The 23,733-nt window shown below is 55.2% G+C and overlaps 1 protein-coding gene across 1 annotated transcript in view; it reads left to right on the top strand.

Moving 5' to 3' along the window:
* The window catches only part of ZNF639 (zinc finger protein 639), a 33,085-nt gene extending 9,354 nt beyond the window's left edge, over window positions 1–23,731 (top strand). Inside the window, exons 2-6 of the mRNA XM_048506713.1 lie at window positions 11–15; window positions 1,535–1,540; window positions 18,245–18,354; window positions 19,957–20,088; window positions 20,907–23,731. Coding sequence (XP_048362670.1) covers window positions 11–15; window positions 1,535–1,540; window positions 18,245–18,354; window positions 19,957–20,088; window positions 20,907–22,057 — 1,404 coding nt within the window. The 3' untranslated portion in view covers window positions 22,058–23,731. The remainder of the gene's footprint in view (window positions 1–10; window positions 16–1,534; window positions 1,541–18,244; window positions 18,355–19,956; window positions 20,089–20,906) is intronic.
* The last annotated feature ends 2 nt before the right edge of the window (window positions 23,732–23,733 follow it).

Below are 23,733 nucleotides of genomic sequence, written 5' to 3'. Positions count from 1 at the left end.
GGCTGACAAGTCACAGTACCTGAGTCTTATTCAACCTGGATCTCTTGAAACAAGGGATTTAATCCCTTGAACTTCTCTTCCTCCCCTGCAGCGAAGTTGCATCTGGAGAGGTATTGGCTAAAGTTGCTTCCCTGCTAGCTCTTTAAGATGGAAGGGCTGTCATCCACCCAGGATTTTTAAGGGAACTCAGATGATGTGGCCAATGAGATCATAACATATATGCTCCTGTTTTTTGCAGGGCTGTTGAAATGTTGCTCCTTTGTTTTACAGCAGTTTCCTCACTCTATCAAAACAGTTCCTATTCACTCTTGGTGGCTGCAGCATTTTTGAATCAAATCTTAATTTTCGATCCCCTTATTGGGGTGGGGGGAGGGAAGGTTCATTTACTTTTTTTCTTCCTCTGGTGTTAAAGTGGGATTACCCTCTGATTCTCCTCTTTTCCTTTGATCACTATTTCCAAGGAGAGGGAATATAATTATAAACAGCCATACCGCCTCTTTGACTTTTATGGAAAGCAGGGGTCATAACCTAGATCTGGAACACTTCTGCTTTCAAAGCGTAGCGAAACCTATTGTGCCAGTGAGTTACTTACACAAGGGACAGGGGTACCCTATGTCCGGGGCGCCCCATTTTAGTCACGTGGGGCCAACATTTTAAGTCGTTTGTGTTTTAAATGTTTTAAGTGTTTTTTCATGTTCCGACCTGCAGGGGGCACATTTGTAAGGCTAGCAGCACCAAATTTTCAGAATTATCATCCCCAGAGGCTGTCTGATGATACCACCCAAATTTAGTGGTGTTTGATTCAGAGAGGGCAGCAAAGTTATGGAGCTTTAAAGAGATTTTATCCCCGGCTGACAATAGAGACTGAAAGCACAAGAGATGGGGCTATCATTTTGAGGACCATAACTTTAGTCCCCTGAATATAACCCTACCAAGCTTGGGTGGAATCATATAGAATAGTTAACAGATGATACCTGAAAATTTGGGTGTCACTGAAAACTTACCGAAATACACCCCTTCCAGGCACCCAAAGAAATTTGTCCAAGATTCTTTGTTTTTGCAGTGACTTTTGCTCCATTGTAGCCAATGGGAATTTCTGAGTGTGTGTAGGCAGGCTGCACATTTTGAAGATAAGAATTTTAGAAGACTTTCAAGGGTGGCTCCAGGAGGGCCTCCTGGTAATAGCATCCACCTTTTGCTTCGAGTTGAGGTATGGGCTCCCAAAGGCTTATTTTTTGTTTCGCTCCTGCGTAGAAACCTGTGGGCTGGGTTCTCTCAGAACTCTCTGTCTCACTCCAGGAAATACAAAGCTCACCAAGCTTGGATGCTATTACTCAAGACCTCTTGGAGCAGCCTTGAGAAAGTCACAACACTCTATCTTCAAAAAAATGTGCAGCCTGCCTCAGAAATTCCTCATTAGCTACAATGGGTAAAATCTTTAATAGAATCTTTCAGGCAAATCTTGGGAGGTGCCTGGAAAGAGATATGACCACAAAGAAGCTAGTGACACCAGGTGCACAAAATATGCATTTAGCTATTCTTATGATGTTCACAAGTTGGTAAGTATATTAGAGGGACAAAGTTATGGTCCCTCAAATATCAGGCCAACCCCCATCTCAAGTTAACTTCAGTAGCTAGTCGAAAACATTCATTTGGGTATCCTTAACTTTGCTGCCCTAATCGCTATCGCCAAACTCAGGTGGTATCATCAGGGGCGGTCTCTGAATGATGCCCTAAAATATCAGTAACTGGTTTTAAAAATCGCTCCTGCAGGCAAAACACCAAAATACCTTGAAATACCTTGCATTCACATTTGTTCATATTTGGGAAGGACATAATCGGACAATTTTGTCGAATATTGCTAAATTGCTGAATTCCATCTGAGAATCTGCCTATTTGTTTCATTGAATCTCTCAACCCTCAAAAGAAGTGATGCTGTTTCAGGGTGGGGAGAATCCACAAACAGCATCACTTTCAATTTTGTTTAACCCGGGGACTGAGATTTCCATACACTTTAAGGGTGGATTTAAAGAAGCATGTGAGCTCCTAAGTTTTAGCTTCCATTAGAAAATGATGCTGTTTGGGGGTGGATTCCACTAGAGGTGTTTTGTGAGAGATGCTGCTGACATTTGTTTGGTAAATGTTTTGCTGGGGGTGATTTGTGAGAGATTTACATGCTCAATACCCACTTGCACTGGTTTGGAGTTGTTTCTCAGGCTAACAACCTACCTCATAGGGTTGTTGAGATTAGGAAATTAGGAAAAAAAGTTGGTGGGGAGAGAGCCATGTATGTCTTGATGGGAGTGGGAGGTGTTTTGTGACCTGGTACAAAAAAATCACTGTTTGGTCATGGTGGGGAGGTGGCTGCCCATACGCGGCGGGCGAGGGGGGGGCGCAAACTCAGGTTTGTCCCGAGCCAGTTTGCCTAGAATGCGCCCTGATTATTGCTGAGCCATGGATCTCTCCCATATTAATGAATTCTGAATGCTTAGATGGTACACGAACCAAGGACTGGAAAGTTTGGCATGTCCCTTGCCTTGGAACGTCAATCTTCTGTTCTAGCACCCCCCCTTGATGGCTATTTCTGTTTGGGGAGCATCTAATAGTTCTGCTTGAGGCTTGGCCTTATTGAGTCCTGAATATCTACCTGGGAATTCAAGTGGAGACCCATAGACACAATTCTGAAATTCAAAGGAACGCGCACACACAATGTGGAGGGAATAATCTGAATTTTAAAGGATGTTCCAGTAACGAAGATCTTGAGTGTGACTGGAGCTGTAAAGGAAAGCAAAATAATATTTAAAACAGTTGACTGTTGATTCATTTTACACCAGCAAATCTATGGTAGGAAAATGATCGTATGTTGTATAGTGATGCCAACTTCTGCTGAACTTTGGCTGTAAATTTCCATGAATGTCACGACTGGATCCAAGGTACTCTTTCAGTATAGCTGCTAACTCTAGCTTGGGACTTTTAGAGGCAGTGCCTAGAAAAGTGGCTCAGCAGGCATGTGATGGCATGGAGTCCACACCGCTAAGCCTTCATTGCCTTCCAGGGAATCGATCTCTGTAGTCTGGAGATCAGTAGTAATTCCAGGAAAACAAAAGGCCCATCTAAGCATATCGCTCTAAAGTTAGATTTCACTGTAACCGCAGCGTTGCTTCATAATGGGTCTGCCCTTGAAGACAGCCCAGAAGCTGGAGCCAGTGCAAAACACAGCGGCTTGGGACGTCATATATGATGTCATCACATAACAAGGAACACGCCCTCCCATACAGACCTGACTGGGGGCTGAGGTCAGCAGGGGAGAGCTCCTGGCAACCCCATTGCCTTCCAAGATTCAGGGGGGAAGGGGCACCCGGAGGGCCTTCTCTGCAGCAACCGTGGCACTCTGAAACACTCTCCCCTTGTAGTTCCACAAGGAGTCAACTCTGCAGAAGTTTAGGTGCCCAATGAAGACCATCCTCTGTCCCTGGGCACATGGGTTACCCCTTCTAGGAGGTACCGTCTTCCCTCCACCTTATACTCCTTTTTATTTTTGGTACCTATAACAGCTCTCTCTTAGTTTTAGCCCTATCTCTGGCGCAAACGCTGAAATTTATTGGGGTAAGCTCTATGTGGTTTGGGTACTTATGTATTTTTAGGATGGGCACTGGAGGGGGGGATGGGATGGTTTATTAAGGTGATTTTGGTATGAATTTATGTTTGTATTTTATGATGTTTTTATGATTGTACCCTGCCCAGGGATTTTGGTGATGGACAGGAAATAAACATACAGGAAATAAACAAAAAAAATAAAATCTGGAAGCTGGCCATCAAACCTTTCACTGACGGAAGAAAGAGTTGCAAGATGTTGGTAGAAGACTCCTTCCATGAATGAAAGATTCATCTGTCAACAGGATGCCTTTGAATGCAACCCCATACTGTTTTAGATGTTGCGAAATATTTATTTGGAACCAAGGGACATTGGAAAGTGTTCAAGCCACAAGAAGTTACCAACAGGGCGCAGGAGAGGGTCGTAACAGCCATCACAAAGGAGGAAGAAGAGGGACATAGCCATGGGAAAAGTAGATAGTGATGAGCCAATGGGCCCAAGGTAGGTTTAGAAGTGGGCATCTTGAGATGAGGGGTTTACAGGATCAAGAGAAGACAGCCTGAGAAATGGGAAAGAAACTGTACCAAGTTCTGAGCATAGGGAAAAGATGGAAACAGTTAAACTTGAGCAGCATGAAAGAAACTATCAGCATTAAGAAGAGATGAAAGAGAGAGGCCAGGTTTATACTTATATTTATAGTCCACCCTTCTCCTGCATAGCAGGGCTTAGGGTTGGTAACAACAAAACTAAATTAAAACAGTACATAGATGGAACTAAAAAGCAATACTGTGCATAGTGAATAATGCAGGGGCAAGGGGCCCTACAAGGTCCAGGCTGGCTGACAGATCTGTTGCATGCCATTGTAGCCCTCAAATGTTTGGCTAGAGGAACAGCCATTATCATGGGCAGACCTCAAATTAATGTCCTAGCAAAGACTAATTTAGTTTCTAAAGAAGTCCTTTTGGGAAACTGGAGCCCGGACTTATATATATATTTTGTGGTGTTTGAGGTCGATTCTGCACGGTCCAAATATTCCAGGTTGAGCAAGGGAAATATCTTGGTTTGGCCAAGTAGTTTGCACAGCCCCCGATCCTAAAGCAGGTTTGGCCCGCAATGTTTCCCTCATTCCATATTTTTTTTAAAACTGCTAAAATCACAATCTTTCCCCCCAATCCCGCATTGAATCCACTTCTGTGGGAATGCCACGGGAGCAAAAATGATGTATTTTTCCCACCCCACCGCCTGATCCCCCCACCTTACATCATGTCAGTTTCATTTCTGCTGTGTTGCAACCCGCCCTTTCCAAAATGTTCCCCAAGCAAGTTTTTGCCCTTTGACAGCTCTTCCAAAAGCCAGGCAAGCAAGCCTGTGCAGGAAAGCACAAGTGTTTGCCATGTTTCCACTCGCTCTCACCAAGCACCACTTGCTAGCCAAGCCACAGCCCGGCCAGGTCAGTCCTGCAGGTCTGGGCTCACATTCCCAACAGGATCTTGGGAGGGGCCAGGAACCTCTTCCGGGAGCCAAGCAAGTGAGCCAGTGCAGGAAAGCACAAACGCTTGCCCTGTTCCCACTGGATTCTCTTACTTCAAAGCGCCTTCGCTAAGCTAGTCTGGGAGAGCCCAGCCACTGCAGCTCTCCTGGGTCTCCATGTTCCCCAAGCCAAGGGTCCTCGGGGGAGGGGAAGCACCTGCCTGGCAGGATGCTCTCAAGCAACCTGTGGCAGCCCCCAAGACCAGTCAAATGTTAGTTGGCATATGGGGAGGGGAGGGTGTCCCATGCTGTGGTTTCTTGCACATCTTTAAATGTGGATGGGACATACTGCTGTGCCCAGTCAAAAGTTTTTACTTTGTATAGCACAATGTGCTTGCCGTGTTGCTCACTGCACCAGCTCCTTTCCAACGCTAGAGAAAAGGGGTGTGTGTGTCCTGCCTGGTTTTCCTCTGGTTGCTGTGGATTCACCAATCAGAAGCACTGCCTTTGGCAGGGGAAAAGCTAATCAGAATGCAGCACACCAGGGATGTTCGAGAACATGTGCTGTATCTGCATTGTAAAAACAAACAAAAAAGTCGAGCTCGTACAAAATAAATCGGAATATTTCCTCCCAGTCTTAACTGGATTCCTTCACGGAAATAGGCACCCATGCAAAGGGAGAAACCAGGATAAAATAGACCCGGATTTTTAAATACCGAATGTAACCTGGTATTATCATGTTGTGCGGAACTGACCTGAGTGGAGTGACTTGTGTGCCTCTGTCCTATAGTTTTCCTAACACCCAACCACACTGTCTTTTGAGGAATCTTCTAAAACCATTTATTCTCAAGCATAAAATTGTACCAGGGGATTATGAGAGAACTTGTCCCAAAGTTGCTTACTTCATTTACCATATGTTAATTTGAAGGTCTAAACAGCATCTGTATGCAAACAGTTGTACCCTTTTAGGGAATTCTCCCCACAATCAGGAACCCTGTTTTCCCAAGATTTTTGATTGCACAGAACTCCACTATCACCATGAGCCACTGCACCTGCCTGTACATGTGCACAGTGGTATGCATGTAGACTAGACTTTCATGCCATTGGGAGAAGAGCCATCTAAGTTGAAAGAGGTCTCCTCAGATGAGAGAAAGGCTTAATGGAGTGGTAGGACACAGATTATTGTTTGGAACTTAAGTGTTAGGGGATAGGATGTGAAGTTAATGTCTGAAAACAGCTTGTTTAATTTTATGTTTCTTTGTCTCTTAAATCATTTCTTTTCCATCCCATTCACATCCTCCCACTTTTTTTTTTTTTGTAGAGCCTAACTTCAATGATGTTCTATGACCTTAGGTTTACCTGATGTGATCACAGTGGTCCTCAGTGGTGCCCATGGTATCCAGAACTTCTCTTAGAGCTAGCTCGTATGGTACATACTTGGGCATGCAGCCAGCTTTTTAACTCTCTAAAGCTCCTCATGAGGCTGGACCCTTGGATCTGATGGGCCCGGCTACCCTGAGAGACCCTTGAACTTCTGGCTCAGTCACATCTTGATCTAACAGTAGGAACCACCCATCTAGCAAGCACCTCAGCCAACGCCTTGCCCGGGCCTCCTGTTCTGGGTCCAGGCTCGAGTCTGGATCCATCTGTACAATCACCCCAACCAGGGCCACTGGGGTGTAGTAGATACAGTTCCTTAGCTTGTGCAGCATTTCGGACAGTCGATCCAGTTGGTCCCAAGACTTCAAGAAAGGAGCTCCACACAGGAAGAAGATGAGCTGGGAATATATTCTTTCTTGTTGCCTGGAACAGCCATTTTCGTGTGCTGGCTGGGGCCTCTCGGGCCTTTGACTTGCTTGATCGGAGCAGATCACTGAGCTAGTCACATGAAAAGCTGGTATGGGGAATCTAGCAAACACTTCTTGGCGGAAATCCTCCACCACCGCCTGGCTCTGCAGTTCCCCAAACAAGTGCACATTGCCCCCCATCATAAACTGAAGGGTCACAAACTCCAACTCCAGCTTTTCCTCATGAGGAAGGTCAGAGCTGGAAACTACTGCCAACAAGTCTCTGACTAGTTTGAGGCCTGCTTCTTGGCCTTCACTGTCCTGATCCGTCAGCCTCCCGTGAGTTCTCCCAACTTGTTCTGTAAGCTCCTCCCAGGATCTTCCAACCTGCCTCAGAATCTTCTTTTGGGTCCCTGAAGTCCACCCTTTGAACACATGCGAGACCGGTGAGACATGTTCAGTGTTCCTGATCAGGGCTTCTGCGGCCTGCTCCAAAACATCTTCCTGTGATTCTTGGACTTGCTCCTTGACCTTTGGCCTGGCTCCCCCAGCCACCCCCACGACAAACTCATGGTCCCTTCCCATCTCCACTGAGATTTCCTGCTGAATTCTTCTATCGGTGGTTTCTTCCTGAGATCTCTCTGTCTGCTCCATGATATCCTCCGGATTTCTTTCCTCCAGCTCTGTGACCTGATCCCAAAGTGTTCCATTCAGCTTCTGGATGCTCTCCTCATCATCTGTCTCTGGAACCTCCTCTTGGATTCCTCCCTCTTGTTCCATTGCCCCTACGCTCTTTCTTCCCCCTTAACATTTCCCCTGATCCTCCTCTGACAGACTCCCTGTTGCTTAGCCCCATAGCCTCCCTTATGTCACAATATGCATTGACTTGACTCAGTTAATACATGCTGACTCAGTTAACACATGCTGACAGAAAACAAGGTCAAATACAACATCCATGCGAAAAATGGTGGCACTTGGTCACGTTTTATAGAAAAGCAATACGGTCCCCAATTTCTGCAATGTGTTGATGTTTCAAGTTACCGTAATCTTTGCATGCATTCATCCCTGTTGAGGTTCCATTACAGTGACATGCCCTCTCTCCCAATATTCAGATTTGTTTTGCCTAAACATCTCTTTTATATTACAATTTGGTTTTACTTCTCCATGCACCACACACAGGCCTGATTTGGATTGGCACCCTAACATTTTTCCAAGTTGAAACTGCTGTGGGTGGCATTATCTGCCCCGATGCCAAGCTGTATCAGTCCAGCACAAAATGTGCCCCCATAAGGGTTGCCACCTCTGGGTTGTGAAATTCTTGGTGATTTAGGTGTGGATCCTGGAGAGAGGGAAAGGGGCGATCTCTGTGGGGTATACTGTCATAGAGAACATCCTCCAAAGCAACCGTCTTCTCCAAGGGAACGGATTCTGGCAATCTGGAGATCAGCTGTAATTCTGGAGGATTTCCAGGTCCTATCTGGAAATTTGTTTTCCTACCCCCATGGCTGTTTTAGCTCAGGCTTGGTGGTACTTGAGGAAGTAATTCCCCTATAGTTGCCGGAGCTGTAAGGAAAGTGAGTTGGGTCAGAATTCCCTTTACGGCAAAATTCATTATATCAGTGGTTCTCAACCTGTGGTTATATCAGTGGTTCTCAACCAGTGATTCTCAACCCTTTGGGGGGTCGAATGACCCTTTCACAGGGGTCGCCTAAGACCATCAGAAAATTACAGTTATGAAGTAGCAACAAAAATAATTGTATGGCTGGGGGTCACCACGACATGAGGAACTGCATTAAAGGGTCACGGCATTAGGAAGGTTGAGAACCACTGCATTATATAGTCTGAGCCTTAGTGCCATGGAGTAATTGGATCCAGCCCAGGAGTCAGTTCCAGTACACCTTGTGCCTTCCATTGCCCCATCCCTCTCACACATTTTTTTAAAAAATTGATTTACTAGGCTGCCTCTCCCCTTTTGGACTCGTGGCAGCTTACAACATGGATATAAAACATAAAATCATCTAAAAATGTAACATTCCAACAAATGAATTCCAATAAATTACAACTACTTTGTCCAGATGGCAAGATACAACACTCTTGTAAGGGGTGGAATAAACTCAATAACAGCCAAATGGAGAGAGAGAGGAGAAGAGACCAGATGGTGCTATGCATTGCCTGCCTCGGCCATACGCCTGGGATCATATAGTCCCATCACCAATCTGAATCAAAACGTCTCCTGCGGCCTGGCAAGTTGCCCTCTTGACCTATTTGCATTAAGGTTGCCCAAACTCCTGGAGACTTCTCTATGGGAGAGTAGGAAGGGCAGGGCTTGGGGCGCTACCCCAGCAGGGTATGATGCCACGGTGTTCACTCCAGAGGTGGGATCCAGCAGGTTCTCACAGGTTCCCGAGAGTAGGTTACTAATTATCTGTGTGTGCGGAGAGGGAGTTACTAATTGGTGATTTTGCCATGTGATTTTTGACTTAGTTACGCCCCTCCTCTCAGCAGTAGCGCACAGAACTTGAAGCAGTCTAGCAGAGGTGCACTGGCATGCGTGGCAGCCTGTGCCTGCGTGCAGTCATTTCCTGCCCAAGGACCGGCACAACGGCTGCATCCTTGCCACAGCCCTGCCCAGGAATGCCCCACCCCCAGAATGCCAGGCCATGCCCCCATCGTGCCCCGCCCAGCCCCATTGGCGCTACGCCACTGTTTGAATCCCACCACCATGTGAACCTGTTACTAAAATTTTTGGAACCCACCACTGGTTCATTCTCCAAAGCAGCCCTTTTCTCAAACTGCCATTGTTGCCCGCGGTTGGCTGCCATTTTGGCCACTCTCCTGTGGACCTGTTCCACATTCTTGACAACACGCATCCGCATCGAGTCTCAAGTCCAAAATTGCTAAATAAACAATAAAGCGCAAATAAGAAAATAAATATTGATGGGCTGACCACCACTATACTCATCAACATCCCCCCCCCCCCTCCACTTGGAGGTCGACAACCCAATATGGGAAATAGTTTTACAGGCCCCTGAGCTTCAACACTGAATTGAGAAAACGTGTGAACCCGCTTCCAGCTAGTTCTCCCACCACCCCGCGCCAGGCCTTCCCCTCACTCAGCCCCATTCCTCCCGCGCCTTTTCCCCTTCCCCGCTCCGCCTCCCAAGGCCTTCCCCGCCCGCGGCCTCCACAGGCCGGCCCGCTTGGCCTCGGCAGCCGGGAGAGGGCGCCCGGGGGCTGCTCCTCCTCGGCGGCGGGCAGGGCGGGGAAACGCCGCGGCGGCCTCCTCGGTCTCCGCCTGCGGCCTGGTGCCTTTCTGAGGCGGCGCGGCCTGCTGCTGCTGGAGGTGAGTCCCGCGGCCGCGCGTGAGGGAAGGACGGCGCCATCTTCGCCGCCGCTTCGGAGCGTTTTGTTTCCCTCTGGGGGCTGTTTTGCATCACACACACCCCCCCCTCTCCTTCCCCCGTTGATGGCTGGCCGGACGTTTGTTTTCTTTCTTGGGCAAGATGCTGGGGAGAGGAGGCTGCAGGTAGGGAGAGCGCCGGCTCGATCCTCCCCCTGCACGAATAGCGGGGATGGCAATCAATTATTATTCTTGTTAGGGTGCTGTGGTAATAACGATGCTGCAATCAATCGCGCGTGCTTCCTCCCGTTAAGGTCCCAGCTTTGCAACGGGGAAGGCACCTTGCTCAGTTCCCGCGCGTGGCGTGCCAGGTCTTACTGGATGCAATAGGATGGGACTTCCAAAATGCAAAATTACAAAAAAAAACCCAAAACAGTAGGGTCCTTGGTTGGTAGTGGGGGTGGTCCTAAATGGCCAAGAAGCAGAATTTTACTTGTTCAAGGGGCGCTCCTTGGGGGCGGGGGGAGGGCGAAGGGGCAACGTGGCCATCCATGGGGCAATCTGCTTTTTAGCTTTCCCAAAGTCTTCCTCGCCTCACCTGCCCTTGTCCTGAGGACCCTTTGAAAGCAGCCCTATCTGGCCCTTTTCTTATTCCCCCCCCCCCCAATCCCATTTTTATTTGAGGCTTTGGCATGCTTTTTTTAGGAGGGCCTCTTTTCCTTATTAGATAAATGGCCTTGATGGGGGAGGGGGGTGCTCTACTGATGAAGAAAGAAAAGCACTCCCCTACTTTCTGCCTTTTTAAAAATGAGTTTGAGAAGATATTTCTTCACATCTTTCTACTCCTTCACATCTTTCTTCCTCCCCAGGGTAGCCCCTGGCACCCATAAGCTGCAGAATGAGGCCACAGGGTCCTGAGTTGGTCAGCATCAATGTGGATTGGCAGGAACGTGGTTTGTGGTCTTTAAAGACGATTCTTCAATCAGATGTATTTATACAGCCAATGGCCAGTCATCAACAATAAAAAGAAAGATACAAAAAATAGATAACAGTTCCATCACATAACCAAATCCTAAAACTTGACTTTTTTACTTAATCGTCACAGCATTCACAAGCAATGTTGATCTATTGTACCCTTTAGTAAGGAATTACACTTTGTTTATTCTTCAATCAAACAATTTTTAATTAAAAGAAAAAGATACTGCCAAATCTTTGCTTGTGCAAAGGGTAACACCTTTCCACCTGGTGTTAGGGGTTTCTACTTGTGCATCAGGGAAATATTTTTTTTAAGGTGAAAGCACTAGGAATAGTTGATACTATTTCAAAGAGGATGGTTTGCTTTGGCGTCTTAACTTCACTACATGCTAGAGGGGCAGCATTTCTTTAATAATTGTTTATGTCTAATTTTTTTCCGTAAAATATAGGCGGGAGAGGGATTTTTTCTCTCCCTGGTGTGCTAAGTTTCTGCTTGCATGTGAGACGGACTTCTTTTTAACGAAGTAAGCACTTGAAATAGTATCCGCCATTTGAAGGGGCACAGTCTGACCTGCTGTCTCATTCTGCCACGTGTTGTTGAGACAGAAAGAGAAAATTCTCTATAGCTGTTCTTCTCTCCAAAATAACCGGCTCCTTCCTCCCTAAAACTCTTTATAGAAAGATCTTCTGACAGCCTTTCAGCTCACTTACACAGTTCATAAGAAAAATGTGTGTATGGGATATCTCAGGAACATCTGCTCTGATTATTTTCTATTTTGTGTGTGTTTCAAATCAAATTGCATGAGTATATGACCATCATTTAAAATAACGCTCTTGTGTTGTTCTCTCACCCCTGCAGTAATTTTCTTTTGTAAATTTCACAGCCTCAAATTTTGTTTTTACGGCCAAAGACCAATCCTTTTGTAAATTCAGTTTAAACAGTTTTAATTCCAGTTTTATTACTTAAAGAATTCACTGTGAAACGTTATGTCTGGTTGCTTCTGTTACTTCTTTTTCACCTGCAACAAAATCTGTCCTTTCAGCTCTCTCTACATTTTGTGTATGACTCACTGTGTTTTCCCTTTATCGACTTCATTGCTTTGGCTGCAAACAGGTTGTTTGTAATCAGGTATCCCTCTACTTCATTGAGCAAAGATAAATCACTTGACCAAGGTGTTTGCATTTTTTAAAATATATGCTGCTTCTCCATATGAAGTTCTTCCAACCCCACCCTCCCATCTGATACTCAAAATCCAAGTCCAGCACCCATAAAAACATTAGTCCAATTAAAAATCGGAGTATGCACATTGGGGTCAGACATAGTCAATAGGGTGGGCAGCCCCATCCAAGAGCTGGGTGCCTGGCCACAGCCCCACAACCACGCCTGGCCATTTACCCCCAAAGAGGCTTCCTGGGGGGGGGGGGGGGTGGGATGGAAGGGAGGGGAGGGAGGGGGGGAGGGAGAGAGAGGGGGAGGGAGGGGGGGGGGGGGGGGGAGGGGGGGGGGGGGGGGGGGAGGAGGGGGGGGTTGGGGGGTGGGGGGGGGGGGGGGGGGGGGGGGGAGCGGGAGGGGGGGGGGGGGGGGGGGGGGGAGTTGGGGGGAGGGGGGGGGTGGAGGGGGGGGTGGGGGGGGGGGGGGGTGGGGGGGGGGGGGGGTGGGGGGGGGGGGGGGAGAGGGGGGGGGGGGGAGGGGGGGGGGGGGGGTGGGGGGGGGGGGGGGAGGGGGGGGGGGGGGGGGGGGGGGGGGGGGGTGGGGGGGGGGGGGGGTGGGGGGGGGGGGGGGTGGGGGGGGGGGGGGGTGGGGGGGGGGGGGGGTGGGGGGGGGGGGGGGTGGGGGGGGGGGGGGGTGGGGGGGGGGGGGGGTGGGGGGGGGGGGGGGTGGGGGGGGGGGGGGGTGGGGGGGGGGGGGGGTGGGGGGGGGGGGGGGTGGGGGGGGGGGGGGGTGGGGGGGGGGGGGGGTGGGGGGGGGGGGGGGTGGGGGGGGGGGGGGGTGGGGGGGGGGGGGGGTGGGGGGGGGGGGGGGTGGGGGGGGGGGGGGGTGGGGGGGGGGGGGGGTGGGGGGGGGGGGGGGTGGGGGGGGGGGGGGGTGGGGGGGGGGGGGGGTGGGGGGGGGGGGGGGTGGGGGGGGGGGGGGGTGGGGGGGGGGGGGGGTGGGGGGGGGGGGGGGTGGGGGGGGGGGGGGGTGGGGGGGGGGGGGGGTGGGGGGGGGGGGGGGTGGGGGGGGGGGGGGGTGGGGGGGGGGGGGGGTGGGGGGGGGGGGGGGTGGGGGGGGGGGGGGGTGGGGGGGGGGGGGGGTGGGGGGGGGGGGGGGTGGGGGGGGGGGGGGGTGGGGGGGGGGGGGGGTGGGGGGGGGGGGGGGTGGGGGGGGGGGGGGGTGGGGGGGGGGGGGGGTGGGGGGGGGGGGGGGTGGGGGGGGGGGGGGGTGGGGGGGGGGGGGGGTGGGGGGGGGGGGGGGTGGGGGGGGGGGGGGGTGGGGGGGGGGGGGGGTGGGGGGGGGGGGGGGTGGGGGGGGGGGGGGGTGGGGGGGGGGGGGGGTGGGGGGGGGGGGGGGTGGGGGGGGGGGGGGGTGGGGGGGGGGGGGGGTGGGGGGGGGGGGGGGTGGGGGGGGGGGGGGGTGGGGGGGGGGGGGGGTGGGGGGGGGGGGGGGTGGGGGGGGGGGGGGGTGGGGGGGGGGGGGGGTGGGGGGGGGGGGGGGTGGGGGGGGGGGGGGGTGGGGGGGGGGGGGGGTGGGGGGGGGGGGGGGTGGGGGGGGGGGGGGGTGGGGGGGGGGGGGGGTGGGGGGGGGGGGGGGTGGGGGGGGGGGGGGGTGGGGGGGGGGGGGGGTGGGGGGGGGGGGGGGTGGGGGGGGGGGGGGGTGGGGGGGGGGGGGGGTGGGGGGGGGGGGGGGTGGGGGGGGGGGGGGGTGGGGGGGGGGGGGGGTGGGGGGGGGGGGGGGTGGGGGGGGGGGGGGGTGGGGGGGGGGGGGGGTGGGGGGGGGGGGGGGTGGGGGGGGGGGGGGGTGGGGGGGGGGGGGGGTGGGGGGGGGGGGGGGTGGGGGGGGGGGGGGGTGGGGGGGGGGGGGGGTGGGGGGGGGGGGGGGTGGGGGGGGGGGGGGGTGGGGGGGGGGGGGGGTGGGGGGGGGGGGGGGTGGGGGGGGGGGGGGGTGGGGGGGGGGGGGGGTGGGGGGGGGGGGGGGTGGGGGGGGGGGGGGGTGGGGGGGGGGGGGGGTGGGGGGGGGGGGGGGTGGGGGGGGGGGGGGGTGGGGGGGGGGGGGGGTGGGGGGGGGGGGGGGTGGGGGGGGGGGGGGGTGGGGGGGGGGGGGGGTGGGGGGGGGGGGGGGTGGGGGGGGGGGGGGGTGGGGGGGGGGGGGGGTGGGGGGGGGGGGGGGTGGGGGGGGGGGGGGGTGGGGGGGGGGGGGGGTGGGGGGGGGGGGGGGTGGGGGGGGGGGGGGGTGGGGGGGGGGGGGGGTGGGGGGGGGGGGGGGTGGGGGGGGGGGGGGGTGGGGGGGGGGGGGGGTGGGGGGGGGGGGGGGTGGGGGGGGGGGGGGGTGGGGGGGGGGGGGGGTGGGGGGGGGGGGGGGTGGGGGGGGGGGGGGGTGGGGGGGGGGGGGGGTGGGGGGGGGGGGGGGTGGGGGGGGGGGGGGGTGGGGGGGGGGGGGGGTGGGGGGGGGGGGGGGTGGGGGGGGGGGGGGGTGGGGGGGGGGGGGGGTGGGGGGGGGGGGGGGTGGGGGGGGGGGGGGGTGGGGGGGGGGGGGGGTGGGGGGGGGGGGGGGTGGGGGGGGGGGGGGGTGGGGGGGGGGGGGGGTGGGGGGGGGGGGGGGTGGGGGGGGGGGGGGGTGGGGGGGGGGGGGGGTGGGGGGGGGGGGGGGTGGGGGGGGGGGGGGGTGGGGGGGGGGGGGGGTGGGGGGGGGGGGGGGTGGGGGGGGGGGGGGGTGGGGGGGGGGGGGGGTGGGGGGGGGGGGGGGTGGGGGGGGGGGGGGGTGGGGGGGGGGGGGGGTGGGGGGGGGGGGGGGTGGGGGGGGGGGGGGGTGGGGGGGGGGGGGGGTGGGGGGGGGGGGGGGTGGGGGGGGGGGGGGGTGGGGGGGGGGGGGGGTGGGGGGGGGGGGGGGTGGGGGGGGGGGGGGGTGGGGGGGGGGGGGGGTGGGGGGGGGGGGGGGTGGGGGGGGGGGGGGGTGGGGGGGGGGGGGGGTGGGGGGGGGGGGGGGTGGGGGGGGGGGGGGGTGGGGGGGGGGGGGGGTGGGGGGGGGGGGGGGTGGGGGGGGGGGGGGGTGGGGGGGGGGGGGGGTGGGGGGGGGGGGGGGTGGGGGGGGGGGGGGGTGGGGGGGGGGGGGGGTGGGGGGGGGGGGGGGTGGGGGGGGGGGGGGGTGGGGGGGGGGGGGGGTGGGGGGGGGGGGGGGTGGGGGGGGGGGGGGGTGGGGGGGGGGGGGGGTGGGGGGGGGGGGGGGTGGGGGGGGGGGGGGGTGGGGGGGGGGGGGGGTGGGGGGGGGGGGGGGTGGGGGGGGGGGGGGGTGGGGGGGGGGGGGGGTGGGGGGGGGGGGGGGTGGGGGGGGGGGGGGGTGGGGGGGGGGGGGGGTGGGGGGGGGGGGGGGTGGGGGGGGGGGGGGGTGGGGGGGGGGGGGGGTGGGGGGGGGGGGGGGTGGGGGGGGGGGGGGGTGGGGGGGGGGGGGGGTGGGGGGGGGGGGGGGTGGGGGGGGGGGGGGGTGGGGGGGGGGGGGGGTGGGGGGGGGGGGGGGTGGGGGGGGGGGGGGGTGGGGGGGGGGGGGGGTGGGGGGGGGGGGGGGTGGGGGGGGGGGGGGGTGGGGGGGGGGGGGGGTGGGGGGGGGGGGGGGTGGGGGGGGGGGGGGGTGGGGGGGGGGGGGGGTGGGGGGGGGGGGGGGTGGGGGGGGGGGGGGGTGGGGGGGGGGGGGGGTGGGGGGGGGGGGGGGTGGGGGGGGGGGGGGGTGGGGGGGGGGGGGGGTGGGGGGGGGGGGGGGTGGGGGGGGGGGGGGGTGGGGGGGGGGGGGGGTGGGGGGGGGGGGGGGTGGGGGGGGGGGGGGGTGGGGGGGGGGGGGGGTGGGGGGGGGGGGGGGTGGGGGGGGGGGGGGGTGGGGGGGGGGGGGGGTGGGGGGGGGGGGGGGTGGGGGGGGGGGGGGGTGGGGGGGGGGGGGGGTGGGGGGGGGGGGGGGTGGGGGGGGGGGGGGGTGGGGGGGGGGGGGGGTGGGGGGGGGGGGGGGTGGGGGGGGGGGGGGGTGGGGGGGGGGGGGGGTGGGGGGGGGGGGGGGTGGGGGGGGGGGGGGGTGGGGGGGGGGGGGGGTGGGGGGGGGGGGGGGTGGGGGGGGGGGGGGGTGGGGGGGGGGGGGGGTGGGGGGGGGGGGGGGTGGGGGGGGGGGGGGGTGGGGGGGGGGGGGGGTGGGGGGGGGGGGGGGTGGGGGGGGGGGGGGGTGGGGGGGGGGGGGGGTGGGGGGGGGGGGGGGTGGGGGGGGGGGGGGGTGGGGGGGGGGGGGGGTGGGGGGGGGGGGGGGTGGGGGGGGGGGGGGGTGGGGGGGGGGGGGGGTGGGGGGGGGGGGGGGTGGGGGGGGGGGGGGGTGGGGGGGGGGGGGGGTGGGGGGGGGGGGGGGTGGGGGGGGGGGGGGGTGGGGGGGGGGGGGGGTGGGGGGGGGGGGGGGTGGGGGGGGGGGGGGGTGGGGGGGGGGGGGGGTGGGGGGGGGGGGGGGTGGGGGGGGGGGGGGGTGGGGGGGGGGGGGGGTGGGGGGGGGGGGGGGTGGGGGGGGGGGGGGGTGGGGGGGGGGGGGGGTGGGGGGGGGGGGGGGTGGGGGGGGGGGGGGGTGGGGGGGGGGGGGGGTGGGGGGGGGGGGGGGTGGGGGGGGGGGGGGGTGGGGGGGGGGGGGGGTGGGGGGGGGGGGGGGTGGGGGGGGGGGGGGGTGGGGGGGGGGGGGGGTGGGGGGGGGGGGGGGTGGGGGGGGGGGGGGGTGGGGGGGGGGGGGGGTGGGGGGGGGGGGGGGTGGGGGGGGGGGGGGGTGGGGGGGGGGGGGGGTGGGGGGGGGGGGGGGTGGGGGGGGGGGGGGGTGGGGGGGGGGGGGGGTGGGGGGGGGGGGGGGTGGGGGGGGGGGGGGGTGGGGGGGGGGGGGGGTGGGGGGGGGGGGGGGTGGGGGGGGGGGGGGGTGGGGGGGGGGGGGGGTGGGGGGGGGGGGGGGTGGGGGGGGGGGGGGGTGGGGGGGGGGGGGGGTGGGGGGGGGGGGGGGTGGGGGGGGGGGGGGGTGGGGGGGGGGGGGGGTGGGGGGGGGGGGGGGTGGGGGGGGGGGGGGGTGGGGGGGGGGGGGGGTGGGGGGGGGGGGGGTGGGGGGGGGGGGGGGTGGGGGGGGGGGGGGGGGGGGGGGGGGGGTGGTGGGGTGGGCGGGGGGGTGGGGAGGGGGCGGGGGTGCGGGGGGGGGGGGGGCTGGGGGGGGGGGGGAGGGGGGGGGGGGGGTTGGGGGGACTGAACATCTGGAGAGCCGCAGGTTCCCTACCCCTGCTATAGATGAACAGTTTTGGAAGTTACTGGAACTGGCAGAGATGTCCAAACTGACCTCTTTGATTAGAGAAAAGAACTTCGCTAAATTCATTGACAGTTAGAAACCCATAGACTTTTTTTCCCATAGACTTTTTAGATAAAGTGGGAAAATGAAGTGATGATTTGTGGTTTTGAAGAGTGGAAGTATAAGTAAATAGATATAATAGAGAAAGGTATTATTTTTATTAGTATGTCAATTAAGAATGAACTCTTTAACTTAAGTAAAGATCAAATGGAAAATTTGTCCTTTATGATTATGTTTGGACAGGGGAAATTGGGAGCCCTCCCTCTTCCTTTTTTAATGTAACTTTTTCTGTGTGTTCTTGGTTGTTGCTTTTGATTGTCTTTTTAAAAATAGAAAGTAAATAAAAAAACAAAGTTAATCATTTTGAATTCAATGCAACACAGTTAATAATCTTGCCAGTGGCATCTATTGAAACATGAATCACTATGTTAATTCTAAATATTGTTTTAGTACCAGTGGCCATCATGAAAAAGTAGCAAAAGTTTTGTGTGCCTGCGTCCAATAGACAAGCTGACATTTGCCTCTTTTCTTCCCTGACTTTCTCTAGATTCTTCAGGTTTACCGAAATACATCGACAACAGTGGCATATTTTCCGATCATTGTTACAGCGTCTGTTCTATGAAACAGTTAGACTTGAAATCTTCTGATAATCGAGGTAAGGTAGTGTCTTGCTACATTTTTCATAAATGTACCAGAAGGACAGGGTTACCTTGCCACCCCCCCTCCCCCCGACATTTTGGAGGTCAGTAACAGAATTGTCATAGGTCTGAAGTGACTTGAGGCATTAACACATGCACAGGCACGTCCTGATTGCAATGAGACAGTGGGCAGATAATTCATTGTTGTTGACCATTCTCTTATAATACTTTTGTGTTTCTGACATATTTGAGTTCAGAAAGAGCTGGCATGTTAGAAAGTATTTTCGAAAATGGTTGTGGTGGGTTTTCCGGGCTGTGTGGCTGTGGACTGGTCGATCTTGTTCCTAACGTTTCACCTGCATCTGTGGCTGGCATCTTCAGATGTGTATCACAGAGAGAAGTCACTAGACCCAATGTGTAACAGACTTCGCTCTGTGATACACCTCTGAAGATGCCAGCCACATATGCAGGCGAAACGTTAGGAACAAGATCGACCAGTCCACGGCCACACAGCCCGGAAAACCCACCACAACTAGTTGAATCCGGCCGTGAAAGCCTTCGACAATACATTTTTGAAATTGTTTTTCCTTCTGTAGAAAAAAGGGGTTTAATTGCATACTCGATTTCCTTGCCCCAAACATATTGGGGGGAGGAGGGTTGTTAACTGCAGACTCTGATGTTTCAGCCAGTGCTGTTCCTGGGTGTTCCCTGAGCCTGAGAGAAGCACTGTTCTGTGAACAGATCTCCATTTACAGGCTATAGGATTTTCACATATATTCTGATTTAATGAAATCAATAACCAGCACTCCCAGTGACTTTCTGGAAGCCAGGATTTTATTTGTAGCCATTATTGTGGAAGCTTTTAATGAAGACATCTAAAAATAGATAGGATAAAGGGAATGTTTTGAAAAATCTCAGTGTGCGTGTGATCATATGGGACTGCATCCCTGGGAGAGAAGAAATTCTTTACAAAAATATACTTTATAGCACTTACTTTATAGCACTTATTTTTCGATTAGTAAAAGCGGATCAGGCGAAAAAAACCCTTTGATCTTCCCATCATCATTACCGTTAAAAGTGGAGTTATTCCAAACAATGCTTTATGGCCTCAAAATATTACACATCATTTGGATGTTGTGGGTATTTCGGGCCGTATGTAATATTCCAGTAGTATTTTCTCCTGACAATTCGCCTGCATCTGTGGCTGGCATCTTCAGAGGATCTGAGCAGAGTGGACACTTTATTTTGGCCCTTTGCTGTTTGGCAGAAAGAACGGTGCTATGTGTTTTGTTTTGGTTTTTTGGTTGGGGTGTGCGTGTGAGATTTTTTAATATATCTGCTGTAGAGTTAGTTCATGTGGATATGTACATGCTTGAAAATTGTTTTAAGCTTTTATTCAATGCTCCTTTAATCATCGTTGTAAAAATATGTGAATGGCATAACATGGGTACTGTGTTGCTTGCTTGGCTGGAGAAAAGCAGAAGGTCAGTCAACATTCTTTTAAAATGATGCTCCTTTATCCTGAGCCTCAAGTTTATATTTATAATCATATGAAAGGTTCTTGCAAAATGTTCGATCTGATTTAGGATGAGAACACCAAACGTCCCTTTTCTCAACAGGTAGATTTCATACTGCAGTACACAGCACAGATACCGATGAGGATGGCAGCCCAGTGCATGCTGGGACATCTCAGTGGAGTGGGGCCCAGTCTAATGTCACCGGGCCACACTTTGTGGACTCTAAAAAGAAAGGTAAATGGAAGATTGTAGTGCCAAAGTTGCACATATCAAGGCACCAATTTTGTTCTCTAGAAAGAATCTTCAATTCATGAGGAAATACTGGTTGAAATAGTAAAAAGACCCCTTAAAACCCTTACAATGTACTTTTCAGAAATCAGTGGAATTGTCTGTCAAATATTAATGTGTAGGGTTGCCATCTTAATGATACACTGAAAGCAGGCTGTGTATTTCAGGATTGCTTTTGATGTGCAATGCTTACCATGTACACATGTTTATAATTCCTGTCACCTTCAACTCAGTCTGTGAGTTAATACTCTGTTCCACCGAAAGATGACAGTTCAGTCAGTTGAGGTGCATCAGTTGAGAAAATTGCATGCGTCCGCATTAAAATGTAGTCCTGAGCAAATATGAGAATTATCATTCATTTTTACACGCCCATTATTTTGTGCATTATTAAACATGGTATTTTGTTACAAGAGCATTTATGCCAAAATATATTTTTACTTTCAAATGGATGGGGAGAGCAGGGCTAGGTAGGCACTGAGACCCAGGTGGAGCATTCTACAACAAAGAAGGTCGGGCATGCTTTGTTCTGTGGCGGGGAAATATATAACCCTACCATCATCTTTCTGTGGAACAGAGTATAGATCATCATTGCTATATGTACAGATGGAACTTGAGGCTGAGAGAGTTCATAAGTACAGCGTGATGTGATCCAATGCAAAGCCAGCCTATTGTCTAACATACTGTAATAATGAAATCTTCCAAAAGATTTCACCAAATGGCATCTCCTCCTAATTTGGGTTTTGCCTCTTTCATGTCTCTTACAGATAAACCAGCTAATAATGGCATTTATAAAGACACCTGTGAGTCACCTATTTTCAGTGACACCTTAACTGAAGAAGAAAAACCTCTGGATATTCAGACAGTGGAGATTTCCACTACAGAGGTCCAGGCTGTGGAAGTTCATGACATAGAAACTCAGACAGTTTCCCCCGAAAAGCTGGAGGCAGAGGAGGCTGAGGAGATCCCATTGGAAAGCTGCAAGGCACTGGGGAAGAACCCCCCTTCGAACGTCACCATTCAGCCCAAATGGCCTTTGCTGAGGGCCAACAGCAGCGGCTTGTACAAGTGCGAACGCTGCACATTCAACAGCAAGTATTTCTCTGATTTAAAGCAGCACATTGTCCTGAAGCACAAGACGTGCCTCGAGGGCAACATCTGCCGGGTGTGCAAGGAGAGCTTCTCCTCTAAAAAGGTGCTCATTGAACACTTAAAAATCCACGAGGAAGACCCCTACATCTGCAAGTACTGTGATTATAAGACGGTGATGTTTGAGAACCTGAGCCAGCACATCGCGGACACGCACTTCAGCGACCACCTTTACTGGTGCGAGCAGTGCGACGTCCAGTTCTCCTCCAGCAGCGAGCTGTACCTCCATTTCCAGGAACACAGCTGCGACGAGCAGTACCTGTGCCAGTTCTGCGAGCACGAAACGAGCGACCCGGAGGACCTGCACAGCCACGTGGTGAACGAGCACGCCGGCCGGCTGATCGAGCTGAGCGACAGCTACCACAGCAGGCAGCCGCCGGGGCAGTACAGCCTGGTCAACAAAATCAGTTTCGACAAGTGCAGGAACTTCTTTGTGTGCCAAGTGTGCGGCTTCCGGAGCAGGCTTCACACCAACGTCAACCGACACGTGGCGATCGAGCACACCAAAATATTCCCCCACGTTTGTGACGACTGCGGGAAGGGCTTTTCGGGTATGCTGGAATATTGCAAACACTTGAACACTCACGTGTCTGAAGGGATTTATCTGTGTCAATATTGTGAATATTCCACCGGGCAGCTCGGAGACCTCAAGACTCACCTGGACTTCAGGCATTCCTCTGAGCTGCCTCACAAATGCACGGATTGCTTGATGAGGTTTGGCAGTGAAAAAGAGCTCTTGAGTCACCTGCAGGTGCATGAAAGTCCTTGATCGGTTTTGTTGGTTGTTGTTTTTTCCCCCTCCTAGCCCAGAACATTAGAATCACAACGTAATTTCCATGTGCTACGTGAAGACCAAGCCGCAAAAACATTTCTCCGCTCCGCCCTCTTCCAGATCCCTTGTTTCAGTAGCCACTGGAGGAGTCGTGTTAGGCGTAGCCGCAACTGTGATGTGGATCTGACCGCAGTGGAATCCTGCCTTAGTGGACACGTCAGCGTTATTGGGTCTGGAACTCGGATACCTTGTTGTCCTTTTAAACGTGTATTTGATGATGTATTTGATGATTCACACAATACTCACAACCAGAAAGAATGTTTCAGAAGAGAGTTAAACTGTATTTGAACACAGACGGCAACTTCTGAGAACCTTTTTCAGTGTATTTTGTTCTGGTTTTCGTTGCCCTGGTGAGGCAGGCATTGCTATCACGGGATAGTGTGAGCAGGCTACAGAGAAGTCAGCTGACATTTTTTCAAGCTTACACACATACGACACACAAACCTGCACAAGCACGTCTTTTCACTTATGCCTCTTTGCTTACAGGTTGTTCGTGAGGCATTCTGTACATTTATAATAATAACTGAAGTGCAATAAGTAGTCATCTATGTGTTTTGTCTCTTTTTTCTGTACTGGCTGGCTGCAGTGTTTGCTGAGCTCAGTAGAAATACATGCACACATCTGACTATTCAATCCTGGGGTGGGTGGATTGTGCATGTCACTGTTGACTGTGTAATAATGGCATGTATCGTTGGCATCTTAAGGCACAAATAGCATAAAGTCTTTTTGTACGTGTGAAGGGAAATAAATACACAGAAACTTGTACGTGTCCATATTAGTTTCAGGTAGTGAGGGGAGCCTTGATTCTCAGAAGCTTCTGCCTAGAAGCCTTGTTGATCTTTCAAGCGCTCCTGAAATCCAGCTGTGTCCTCAAGTGCTCCTCAAATCCAGCTGTGTCCACATCAATATCGTTATGCACACCCTATCAAATTAGGCGTTTTGTCTGGTACAACTTGAATAGAACTAAGGGCTGATATACTCCACTTCCAAGGGATACCATGCAAAAAATGTTGGGCATAAACTTTGACATATATTCAAAATTTGTCATTTCAGCTTTAAAATTTTCAAGAGCATGGAGGGAATGTTTAGATTTCGGTGGAGCAGAATCTGCTCATCTAAATATTTGCATTTGATATCCGTGTCTGAGTGGCAGGCTCCCAATTTCAAAGATTAGACGTGGTGAACATTTTCCTGGGAGTAAGCCCCGCTGAATATACCTGAGTAGTATTCTGAATAGACCTGCTTAGGATTGCTTTCCAAGAGCTGCAGCTTGACAGCTGAAATCTATGCATGCTCATCAACCTCATATGGGTATCAGTAAATCTGACAATTGGCTTCTTTCTAAGCTTGGCCCTTGGAAGGGTTATGCTGCTTTGTTCCTATAATGCTGCCGTCCCTTCCAGTGATTGGAGTAGCTGCACGGACGTATCCACCTGATGCACATTTTTCTTCCTCCAGGTGACGAGGTACCTGCTTTACTCTTGGTTATAGACATTGGGATATTAAATCGTTGCCTGTAGAAATATTCAACAATGTTGCTAATTAAATCTTAGAACCTAATGGATGAATAATATTTTGTCAGTAAAAATAAACTGTGTTGAATATTTAAAAGA

Source organism: Sphaerodactylus townsendi, linkage group LG08 (genome assembly GCF_021028975.2).
Source record: "Sphaerodactylus townsendi isolate TG3544 linkage group LG08, MPM_Stown_v2.3, whole genome shotgun sequence".
Taxonomy (NCBI): domain Eukaryota; kingdom Metazoa; phylum Chordata; class Lepidosauria; order Squamata; family Sphaerodactylidae; genus Sphaerodactylus; species Sphaerodactylus townsendi.
This window is presented reverse-complemented; position numbering and strand designations above follow the sequence as displayed.